General features: G+C 37.0%; 1 protein-coding gene across 1 annotated transcript in view; it reads right to left on the bottom strand.

Annotated features, from left to right (window-relative positions):
- LOC108718474 (cubilin) overlaps positions 1 to 13,189 on the bottom strand; it is a 129,301-nt gene that overhangs the window by 74,579 nt on the left and 41,533 nt on the right. The window contains exons 24-27 of the mRNA XM_041565871.1: positions 12,128 to 12,285; positions 11,854 to 12,035; positions 11,360 to 11,516; positions 9,359 to 9,546 (exon numbers count right to left, since the gene is read on the bottom strand). Coding sequence (XP_041421805.1) covers positions 9,359 to 9,546; positions 11,360 to 11,516; positions 11,854 to 12,035; positions 12,128 to 12,285 — 685 coding nt within the window. The remainder of the gene's footprint in view (positions 1 to 9,358; positions 9,547 to 11,359; positions 11,517 to 11,853; positions 12,036 to 12,127; positions 12,286 to 13,189) is intronic.

Here is a 13,189-nt window from a genome sequence, read left to right as displayed (position 1 = left end):
TGCTACAGATGTACTTATGTGCCAGTCTGCAAATGGTGAGCAGTTTTTTTCCATGCAATCTGAGCTCATCTGTAACTCATTTTAGGCCAATTTAGTGGACTTAACTGACTTAAAAATATATATTTTTATGAATACCTCACAGTTTGTTGCCTCCCTCTGCTCAAAGACATATCCCAGAGACAGTTTCCCTACTAGTTTGGCATACAAAGCTTGCCTCTGTGAGTTATCAGGGCAAAGCTAAGTGAGTGTTCTTTAGTTACCATTACATGCTATGATTCTACAGCTTCTCAAATCCCCTGAGATTACAGGTCATGTCATTGCTCTGCCTCGTTAACAAAAAAAAACAAATTTTTCAAGTTAACTGTGGCAAAAGAGAAAATCGTTGCATTCCTCTCACACTGGGTTCTATTTATACTTTTTGTGTTGCAGTTAGAAGGGCTGTCTCCTAGCAACCACCAAAAAGAGACTGTTCCTGCCTATACAATATGTATGTCATTTCCTCCCAAACCACAGATGTCCTCACACACACACGGTCACTATAGAAACGGTCTCCACAGCTACAAATTACTTATGACCTGAGGGAAAACAAACAAGAATAAGTACAACTGGGCAAAATAGTTTATTCTGGCTCAAAGTTTGTCTCTAGGTTTTAGCCAACAAAGAATTAGTGAATATCTGAGTTAAAAACACCAGAGGTTTCATCTCTATGCGAGGTATATACTCTTAAAGGAACAGTTCAGTGTAAAAATAAAAAGTGGGTAAATAGATGCAAAATAAAAATTGTATCTAATATAGTTAGTTAGGCAAAAATGTAATGTATAAAGGCTGGAGTGACTGGATGTGTAACATAATAGCCAGAACACTACTTCCTGCTTTTCAGCTCTCTAACTCTGAGTTAGTCAATTGGTATTGTTACCTATCTTTCAAAGAACGTTTTAATTTTTAGGGGTAAATTCATCACGGGTCGAATTAAAAATTCAAAGTAGAAAAATTAGAATTTCAAGATATTTTTGTGTACTTCGACTAGGGAATAGTCCAAATTCGTTTAGAATTTGAAAAAAATGTGAAAATTCAAATATCGAAATTTATCATGTACTGTCTCTTTAAAAATGTGACCAATCGCCATCTAAAATTGCTGTTTTAGCCTATAGGGGACCTCCTAGAACATATTTAGTGGCCTCTGAAAAATCAAAGTTTTTTGGGGCAAATCCTTCGATTTAAATTGGAATTCGTTAAAACTTTGATTCGAACGATTCGAATCCAGCATATTCACCCGTAGTTAAAAACTTTTATTTGAATTTTGAAGTTATGGGAGTTCAAAAAAAAACTCCCATTACTTCGAAATTCGACCCTTGATAAATCTGCCCCTTAGTGTCAGTCAGGGCCATATATATATATATATATATATATATATATATATATATATATATATATATATATATATATATATATATATATTTTTTTTTTTTTTTTTTTTAAAACAGGTACTTTTTTAAATCACCCCTGCCCACTATACAGCTACACTATTCAGTGAATGCATTCTGGATAACAGGTTCTATACCTGTACCAACTGATCAACCTAAACCATTTACTGGTAACTTTTAGAGTTAGAGATCACCACAGTCCACTAGAGTGAAATTCTGCCACTCTCCATTTATATGGGATTTTTAAAAGAATATTTATCAATGGGTGAAAGTGAAAGTTCATCCTTTGATAAATACGTCTTTAAAAATCCCATAGAAATTAATTGAGAGGGGCGGAATTTCCCTCTAGTGGACTGTGGTGATCTCTAACATCACTTTTTTGATAAATATACCCCTATACATTCATATGTAATAAAATGCACTAAGTTTGCCCAAGTGTAGTAGCCCATAGTAACCAAAAAGATGTTTGCTTAAAAACAAGTTACCAGTAAATGGTTCAGGTTGATTAGTTGGTACAGGTATGGAAGCTGTTATCCAGAATGCTCGGGACCTAGGGCTTTCCGGATAGTGGATTTCCGTAATTTGGATCTTCATACCTTAAGTCTACTAGAAAATCATGTAAACATTAAATTAACTCAACAGGCTAGGTTTGCTTCCAATAAGGATTAATTATATCTTAGTTTGGATCAAGTACAAGCTACTGTTTTATTATTACAGAGAAAAAGGAAATCATTTGTTAAAATCTGGACAAAATGGAGTCTATAGGAGATAGGCTTTCTGTAATTCGGATCTTTCTGGATAACAGGTTTCCGGAATAACGGATCCCATACCTGTGTAGGTAAATGAAACTTTAAATTTAAAGATTCTGACTTATTTATGTGCCGATCAGCAAATTGTTTAAAATGTATCTGTAGTGTAAAGGCAATCAGTATTTGTTTATCCCTGTCTGTTCTGTCTCCTTAAACAATGTATCAGATGTCAGTTCTCCTGAAAATTTGTTTGACTTAGGCTGTAATGTTTCTGGAGTTAGAACTAGAAGTGCAGGGAACAGAAACAGAAATTGAGATATTGCTTTAAATAGCAAATACATTTACAAATCAATTTTTACTTACTACAAATTGCATTTCATTATGCAAAAAGTAGTTTTCGTGTTGAGATTTCCTTTAAATTATCGTGCCTTGTGCAAGAGAACACGTGTTCTGATTCCAGAACTGAGTGGAATGTTAAATGTTCTAACTTCACTTAAAGCCAGTGTGACTGATGTATCACTGCTGTTGGAGTATAAACCACGCTCTGCGTTTGGAAGCTCATTGCAAGTCATGGGACAGAGTCTGACAAAATGAATATAATCTACGTATGGTTTTATTTCAGCAGATTTAACCATTGCCTATTTTTCATTTTAGGGTTCTACAAAACAATCTTTTAGTTCAAAAGACTAACGGCAGAGAAGTCACATTGCTCTGAGTTGGCAGGGTGTTGCCAGGGTGTGGTAAGTGACAGACTTTTTCCAGAATAAAAAACAGATATTTTTGAAAAAAATCAGAGAAATGACTCATTGATGCCGTGGTGTGCATGTCTGAGAGGCATCTCAAATTATTCAGAGCGGCTGTGGCGTTTTCAAAGGCAGATCTAATTTCTTCTACACCACAGACTGTACTGCAGCTGCATCAGGGCTTGTCTCCTTGCCAAACCGTTTAAGGAACTAGGACTTACATAACAGCAGTCAGATGGCATTAAAAAAGACATGAAAGCATCCCCTTCACTATTACTCTGTGTAGCACAGTTGATGTTAGTATCTATACAGACACAGAAACATGCCCCGTTCCTATTTTCCGTCCTGCCTTCTGCTGTATATATGCAGGTGCCAAGTGAGGCCTAAATTGGGGCTCCAGCCATTGCTGAATTACAAAAGTGATGGCTGCACATTAACTTACAAGAAATTCTATCCTAATAAGAGTTTAACCATATGGTTTTGTCATATCCATAACATAAATATATAGGGTAAAATAATATATATAATTTTGCATCGGACAAGTCTATTCTGCTGCACTGCCCACTTGGTAGAATATGAGGTCCTTAGGGACTTAGGGGCTAAAAGTAACATAGTAACATAGTAAGTTAGGTTAAAATAGACACAAGTCCATCAAGTTCAACCTTAAGTCCAGGCCCGGACTGGCAATCTGTGGGTTCTGGCAAATGCCAAATGCCAGAGGGGCTGCTATAAGGTCCCATAGAAAGTCAGTATTTAGTGGGCTGGTGGGAGCTGTTTGGACCTCTATGTGGGCTGATTGGGCCTCTGTGTACCTGAAATGCCAGGGCCTATTTTAATTCTCAGTCCGGACCTGCTTAAGTCTGTATATAACCTGCCTATCTGCTAGTTGATCCAGATGAGGCAGAAAAACCCATTTGAAGCCTCTCCAATTTGCCTCAGAGGGGGAAAAAAATTCCTTCCTGACTCCAAGATGGCGGACCAGTCTCTGGATCAACTTGCACTTCAACTTATCTTCCACAACCCTGTATTCCCTCACTTGCTAAAAAGTCATGTAATGCCTTCTTAAAGCTATCTAATGTATCAGCCTGTACCACTGATTCAGGGAGAGAATTCCACATCCTCACAGCTCTCCCTGTAAAATAACACTTCCAAAGTCTTTATTTCTACAAAGCTGTTATATTTTGGGTGGTACTTCCTGATTACATCCTGCAGTGAGTACTCCTGTTGTACACATTTATAAAAGTTAACTGACAATGTTACTGTCAAATTAACTTAAAAACCTCAATTTGTGCTCAAACTGTTTCTCCATAGCATTGCGCGTGCCCATCCTAAAAAGGAAATTCAGGAGCCACTGGAACTAGTATATATACTAATATATATATATATATATATATATATATATATATATATATATATATATATATATATATATATATATATATAAGCATAAAGAAAAACCGCACCAACAGGTCTTTATACAAAAATAAAAAAACTTTTATTGATCAACGTTTCGGCTCGACCGCTGGAGCCGTCTTTAGGAACAAAAAAGATGGCTCCAGCAGTCGAGCCGAAACGTTGATCAGTAAAAGTTTTTTTATTTTTGTATAAAGACCTGTTGGTGCGGTTTTTCTTAATGCTTATTACTATTGATATTTATAACCAGCACATAGGCATTGCTTTTTGGTTATCCGTGTGCACTGTGCCTAAATTTACTATATATATATATATATATATATATATATATATATATATATATATATATATATATATATATATATATATATATATATATATATATATATATACTGTATACACAACAGGCTCTTAAACCCAAAGATGGTTACAGTGAAAGAGACTGAAATGTTTGTTAACATTGGTGTATGCATTGAGCAAATGCAGCTTGAATGGTTATGCTTTTATCTATTTACAGTATCTTTTGGAGGTTATTGATTTGAAATAAACTAATTTGAGTATTTGATATCTACTGTGTATCAATTGGGACAGTATGTGCCGAGGTTTAAATACACACTAATTGGTGTTTTTATTTAGTTCCTCAACTCTGCCAATGTTATATTTATGCTGAACATTGTTTTATTGTGTGATTTATTGTGTGATTTAACTGGTGTGATTAATTTATAAATATATCTTATTTATATGTACATATACAGTATACAGTATGCACACTTGATAGGGAAAGCATCTGCTCTAGTGCAGGATAAATGTGGTACTATACTGGAGCACAGATTTATAAATGTATAGCCCCATGTCACAAGAAAATAAATCTGTCTGTTTATCTACCAAACAATTCCAGCTAATGCCTTTCATTTTATGTGCAAAGTCAGTTTACATGGACAAACCAATTTACAGATAAAACATACATGGAATACATAGAAGGGGAAGTAATCTAGTTTAGCACATTTTCATCAGAAGCCATTTTCGGTTCTCCTGCTCTTTTTTTGGCTTTTTAATTCAAAGACTTGACATTTCTTTTAAAGTTGAAATTTAAAGGGTTACTAAATGAAAAGAATGTTGTATGGCAAAAATACAGATATACAGTTCACTCTACGTCTAGCGGAGAGAGTAAAAAAAAAAAACCATGGCATTACCGTAACTGCTCTGTTCATGTGTTTAAGGAAAGTTTAATAGTTTTTAGGCCTTATGAGCCTATTGCATAGTGCTGGAAACACAACTGTTATGAATAGAGTTTTTGAAACTCCCCCTAATTACAGCAATACTTCCTGGCACCATCTGATCCAGTGATACAGGCCAAGAACAAAATGTGACCAGATGACAATCCCATCTCCATTGAGAAAGGCAGAGAGCACATTCAGGGAGAGTAGGGCTGGAATAAAGTAATTCCAGGTTATTTTATCAATACTGCTTATGATTATCACATGTATCATAACTACTATACACTATGGGGCACTATCCCACTGCCTCTGGCTGTACAGTGCAAATAAATGATGAGACAGATGATAATGTTACCCTAAGGAAAAGAGACACCTGAAAATGAACTGTTCTAAAAAAAGATAGTATAGTATACATCTTTCCTCTGCAATCAATTATGTTCAAGGCTTTAGGGAACTGCTGTATATTTGCACCACCTACACATACAGTTTCCTTAATTGTCTGATATGTTGGCTGACCCCTAAAGAGATAGAGGCCCCTAAAGAGACAGTCACAGTTCTATTGCAAGAGACAGTTTCAAAAAAGGTGTCTTGTCACCTGTGAGAACTGTAAAATGTCTGATATCTTGAAGTTTTAGGTTGAATACATATAGGGGCAGATTTACATAGGGTTTAATATCGAGGGTTAATTAACTCTCGGTATTCGACTGCCGAATGTAAATCCTTCGACTTCGAATATCGAAGTCGAAGGATTTACCACAATTACTTCGATCGAACGAAAAATCCTACGATCGAACGATTAAATCCTTTCGAATCGAACGATTCGAAGGATTTTAATCAATCGATCGAACGATTTTTCTACGACCAACAAAAACCTTAGAAAGCCTATGGGGACCTTCCCCATAGGCTAACATTGCACCTCGGTAGGTTTTAGGTGGCGAAGTAGGGGGTCGAAGTTTTTTTTAAAGAGACAGTACTTCGATTATCGAATGGTCGAATATTCGAATGATTTTTAGTTCGAATCGTTCGATTTGAAGTCGAAGTAGCCAATTCAATAGTCGAAGTAGCCAAAAAATTCATTCGAAATTCAAAGTTCTTTTTACTTCTATTCCTTCACTCGAGCTAAGTAAATGGGCCCCATAGTATTACTAAATCCAGTGGTCAATTCAACTGGCTCCTTTACCTTATTGGGAATTCTATTTGGCAGAAAGAACCAGCAATTGAATTTATCAGAGTAGGATATGATTGGATACATACTTGTAACACTATTAGAAAAAACTTTATGGATATTCTGTTAAGGGCTCAGTAAATCAGGTTAGACATACAGTATACTATAAGGAGAACATGGCCTTAAATGCTCTCACAAAAAAGCGGAAGTTGTGCTCACCACTAAACAATTTTAAACGGTTAGGTGGGGGTGGAATGAAGGTATGACCACAAAAATCATACAATGAAAAGATGTCCTCTGCACCCACCCATTATCAAAGATATTGAGACATTTTGTGCATTAAGCTGATAAAAATGCCCTCCCCTATAAACTAAACAGTTTGTCCATATATATGCAATATATTTAAGTTGGCCAATTACGTCAAAATCATCCCTGGTATGGCCAGTCCTACACTCACTTTCATTATTAAGAATTCTTTTTTTTTTATTATTTTTAATTATTGTTTTATTATACATTTTTCACCCAGGCTAAGTTTTACCTGCAACAAAGGTTGTGCTCTGCACTAAACAATTTAAGTCTAAAGTCTAACCACAGCATTCATTAAGACAAAGAAAAGAGATCCTCTGCACTCACTCAGGGATGACTTTGGCATAGTTGGCCAGCTTGAAGATATCGCACTATATAGACAGACAATCAGAAACAGGATATAATAATGAGGTAGTATAACTGTTTCCCTCCCTACCCATTAATATATTATAACAAACCTGAACATTTTCCTATGGGGAATTGGTGGGAGTTTAAATATTAACTTTTTTATGAGGAATGGAATTTTGGGTTCCAGCTTCACGGTTATTTCTCCAGGCATCTTATTGTAACACTATCTTGGCTGGTCTATCTGAAGGAGCTGCAGGCATCCTGTGTGTGTCACCGCAGTGAGTCAGTTTCCTCTCCCTGGCAGATCATTCAATATCATTTTGTATATCAAGTCATGCTCAGTCTGTGATTGTTAAACGAACAAACTACAAGTCTACAATAAGGAGACTGACTAGTGATAGAGCAGATATCCTGAGAGCAGCAGTGCACATGATAAGACAAATATGTTCATTTATTAAAGTGCTGCTGTGTGCAAAGCATAAAAATCCAGAGCTATTAACCAAAGTTTTACCCAGCATTCCAGCATACTTGGAAAATATTGCCCCCAAAGCAACTTGCTGGAAATTTATCAATGTGGGTGGCAAAATCTGGTGCTAGTTATAGGGGTATTAATGTGGGGGTGACAAAGTAATGGTTCTTGTGCACAATTCAGTTGGTGCATCACACAAAGGGAGCCCAAGAACTACTCCTGCTCAATGTAAGTGTAAAGTACAGGGCTGCCTTTCAACCTGTTTTGCAAAGTAGGAATAATCATGATGCCATAGGTATACAGGAGTACAAGGCATCATTACTATTGGCACTGCTTGCACTTATTAATGTACCTCAATATGGTAAATAAGCATTTAAATCTTACAAAGCAAGGATTTGAGTTTATAAGTTTATAAGTGCCATGGTATATCACACAGAACTACACAGGGGATGAGATAAAGCCCTTCCCTCAATACTAGACAGGCATTTTATTAAATGTAGTGACAAGGCATCCAATTGATTGCCATCTGGGTGGTCAAGGGACAGAGATACAGACAAGCCCATGGGATACTGTATGGTTATCAGACCAATTTATAAGTGGTAGTTGGATAGCTTTGCTTGATCTTGACATTGTACATATCTCTCTGATAGCCCAGATGTTGGTGCTTTCTTCTTATTAAAGTCAACATCACTGACTGAGGTTTGGGTTGAAAATAATGTTCATGATATGGGTTGTTAGGTGACAGGTAACCTTTAAAGGGATCCTGTCATCGGAAAACATGTTTTTTTTTCAAAACGCATCAGTTAATAGTGCTGCTCCAGCAGCTTTAGGGAAATCCATTTCTCAAAAGAGCAAACAGATTTTTTTATATTCAATTTCGAAATCTGACATGGGGCTAGACATTTTGTCAATTTCCCAGCTGCCCCCAGTCATGTGACTTGTGCCTGCACTTTAGGAGAGAAATGCTTTCTGGCAGGCTGCTGTTTTTCCTTCTCAATGTAACTGAATGTGTCTCAGTGGGACATGGGTTTTTACTATTGAGTGTTGTTCTTATATCTACCAGGCAGCTGTTATCTTGTGTTAGGGAGCTGCTATCTGGTTACCTTCCCATTGTTCTTTTGTTGGGCTGCTGGGAGGGAAAGGGAGTACAGCAGTAACAAGAGCACAAGTTACATGACTGGGGGCAGCTGGGAAATTGACAATATGTCAGATTTCAAAATTGAATATAAAAAAAATCTGTTTGCTCTTTTGAGAAATGGATTTCAGTGCAGAATTCTGCTGGAGCAGCACCATTAACTGATTCATTTTGAACATTTTTTTTCTTCCCATGACAGTATCCCTTCAACATTTTGCTCTATCACTAATGTTACTAATAGGTCAGGGCCAGATTTGGGTGACAATGTAGACCACGGTAGGTGGTGTTTGTAAGACCAAAGGATAATGTATTAGCATAGATATTAAAGCGGTTATAATCTTACACACCAAAGCAGTAACAGAACACCTACACAATAAAAGATAGTGTACCTGTATATAGTCAGACTGGCAGTTCAAAAATCCTTCTAAATTAAATGTTGTGAATGTATAGTTAATGGTGTTTCCAAATGTTGCTTGTATCGTCCAGTTGCATTGTTGGTTGTGAGGATAGGAGTTTGGATAGTTTAAGCTTTCCAATACTCCTCGACTGCGGTTAGCAATCAAAACACCCTGGCAAACTACAAAAAAAAAATTTAACTTAAGTCAAACCCAAAAGTTATAACAGATTTTAAAAAAATCAATAAGATTATTAGACATTCAGTTAAAGGGAATAGAAATAGATGGGAACATTATTGCATTCTCTAACAATCTGTTATTTACTCACAAGGTTTCCAGGTTTACTAATGACTATACATTATACCTGGGAATCTGTGCAGCCTGCAGCATGCACATGCAGGGCAGCCATCAGGGGGGGACAGGGGGGAGAGTTGTAGGGGGCCCGAGGGTAAGGGGGCCCTGCCTAGCTGCACTTTCTTGATTAGCCGGGCCCCCCCCTGTTTTCTGAGAGCTGCTGACTTCAGGAAGGCAGGGCGGGAGCACAAGGGGAGGTATCTTCTGTTCATTACTTCCCCTTATTGGTCACTGAGTTTAAGTCCCGGTTGAGCTGCTCAAGGATTGGATAGCTGAGGTTTGAACTTCTCCTCCAGCTCATCCAATCACCATGCAGCTTTACCAGGACTTGAAATTCTGTGACCAGTAAGGGAAGAAAATGCTGTCACTGGAAGAAGATGCAGCCAACTGTGCTCCCCTCCTCCATTCAGTAGTTGGCAGCTCACTGACAGCAGGTGGGCCACACTAATGAAGTAAGTGCAACATGGCAGGCCCCCCCCCCTAAAGGTAACCCCTTTGTGGTCCCTGTTGTTTGGTGGGGCCCTGGGCACCAATTTATTTTTTTAAACTTCTGAGAGGGCAAGTTTTTTTCATGGACGTTTAAGGAGGGCCCTGGCCACCAATTTTCTTATAACGTGAGGGGGGCCTTGGCCACCATTTTATTTCCCCATGTGGGGTCCTAGCCACCAATATTTTTTAATGGGAGGCCCTGACCACAAATGTTTTTTTTTAAATGGGGGGGCACTGACCACAAATATTTTTTTATTAACATGTGGGAACCATAGCCACCAATTTTTTTTTTGGGTGTGGTGGGGGGTGGACCTGTGGGGTGGGGAGGGCGGACCTGTAGGTGGGGCTTGTGGTGGGCGCAGCCCAGGGGGCCCAGGAAATTTTTTCGTATGGGGCCCTGTGATTACTGATGGTGGCCCTGTGCACATGTACTTGTTACAATTATGTGTCATGTCGATTTCATATGTGCCAATTTCAAAGGGATGAGATGGCTACTATTCGTATATTTTCCGGCTATTCTAATACCACTGACATTAAAGTGGAATATACTGAATGATTCTGCCTCTGTTTTATTTGGTTCAGTTATCTATAAGAACTAAAAGGCTAAAGCACATGGGGAACATTGGTCACCACTGTAATCAGGCAGTAAAAAGCATAAACCAAGTATGCTGCATAGGGCAGGCTTTCTGTGAATCCCTGTATCATAATAAATGAGTGATTTGCATGTCTCCGCCCATGATGGGAGAATTAAAACTCAATTTTTTGGTATTTAAGCAGTGCTGTGTGTATAGCATGAGACAAGTATATACCTTCTGATTTCAGAAGGCTTCACTTTGCATGAGAATCCCTGAAAATTTAGAAATTTAACTGGCCCTCCAATTATTCTAACCAAGATTGGACAGTTTTAAAAGCTGCTTCTAATTTGGGTGGAACTTATTTGGGTGGAACTTAAGAGGAGAAAATTCCATTATGCAAGAGAATCCCCTGCTCACATATGAATAGAATTTTACTGGAAGAAGCTTTGTGCAAAAGATTTTGGATTGCTTCCTGTATCGGTCACTTAACCCTAGCATATGCAAGACTGCTAATATGAAAACATTCAGAAAACATATAATAAACGGTAACCCTATCATTCAGTTGGAAGGTACTTACTTTGTCTGTATGTTGCAAAGATGCCACTGTATGAAATTGAGTTATCTGTCCTAAATTTTACATACACATTGCTTCCTGAGGACCTTATTGGATCTGGCAGTCTCTTTCCACATACTTTTTCCAATAAATGTGAATGTGTGGTATTGCCATCATAAACCTACAAGAAAACACAGTTAGGACAGCTTAGGATTCCATGTTTTTCCTTTAAGTTGCTGGGCCCCAGAGCAAAAGCATAGGGCATCCCTAATCTCTCAAGACATGTTTTATATAGTGAGTAAAGTACCCCCTTTTGTAAATTCTAAGGATATTATAAGTTACCAAGCATTTTCATGACCATATAAAAACACAAGGCCGAAGGCCGAGTGTTTTTAAACAGGTCATGGAACTCCGAGTATATGGCATTCGCCAGAAATAAAATTAAGCATGTGTGTGTCCCAAAAGTGAGTATGTGAGCTATAAATGTATGTTTATTGAGTAGTATTTGTTGTACTTACAGCAAGATAATCATTTTGACAGTTTGAATGTGATTCTAAATCAAAGTGCTCAAACTGTATCTCAAAAATGCTCCCACCAGATGCCATCATCCGCCAGTAGCACTCGGAATTGTGATAGTATGGCATGGGAAAGTTTGGAGTTGTGAACCCACCGGAGACAGCTGTAAGGGTTCCACCACACCCTGTGAATAAGAAAATATAATTATCAATCAAGCCAATATATATAAAAGAATTTGACATTTTTGCATTTCTGCAATAGGCAAGTAAGTCGTACCTGTAGATGCACTGTCCCAATGAGCAGAAAATCCAGTTTCTGAGTAACTGGAGTCACTTCGAAACTTTATCCAAAGTTTATTGCTGTTGGAGACAATTACTGGAGGATATCCTTGGCAAAATTTTCCAAGTAATGGAGATATTTCATAGCCCCCATCCCTAAAATAAAAAGTTAAAAATAAAACAATCATTAATAGCTATGCCAAAGAAATATAATAGGTAATAACATCTATACATGGACAGTTACACTGATGCATAGATAGATAGATAGATAGATAGATAGATAGATAGATAGATAGATAGATAGATAGATAGATAGATAGACACAGACAGACAGACGGATGGATAGATTAGATAGATAGATAGATAGATAGATAGATAGATGACAGATAGACATATGATAGATAATAGATAGATAGAAAGATAGATATATAGACAGAGAGATAGATGAAAGATAGATAGATAGATAGATAGATAGATAGATAGATAGATAGATAGATAGATAGATAGATAGAAATGATAAATGGATATAGATATGTGATGAAAGAAAGGAAGAAAGATAGATAGATAGATAGATAGATAGCTAGATAGATAGATAGATAGATAGATAGATAGATAGATAGATAGATAGATAGAAATGATAAATAGATATGTGATGAAAGAAAGGAAGAAAGAGATGAGAGAGAGATGATAGATAGATAAATACATGATAGAAAGAAAGATAGATAGACAGACAGACATATAGATGGATGGATGGATGGATGGATGGATAGATAGATGATAGATAATAGATAGATAGATAGATAGATAGACAGACAGACAGACAGACAGACAGACAGACAGACAGACAGACAGACAGATAGATAGATAGATAGATAGATAGAAATGATAAATGGGTATAGATATGTGATGGATGAAAGAAAGAAAGAGATGAGAGAGAGAGATTATAGATAGATAAATACATGATAGAAAGAATGATGATAGATAGATAGATTGATAGATAGATAGTTAGATTATAGATAGATAGATAATCGATAGATAGAGAGAGAGAAATGATAAATAA

Source organism: Xenopus laevis, chromosome 6L (assembly GCF_017654675.1).
Source record: "Xenopus laevis strain J_2021 chromosome 6L, Xenopus_laevis_v10.1, whole genome shotgun sequence".
In the NCBI taxonomy this organism is placed as follows: domain Eukaryota; kingdom Metazoa; phylum Chordata; class Amphibia; order Anura; family Pipidae; genus Xenopus; species Xenopus laevis.
The sequence above is the reverse complement of the archived record's forward strand: the minus strand, read 5'-3'. Positions and strand labels throughout refer to the sequence as shown.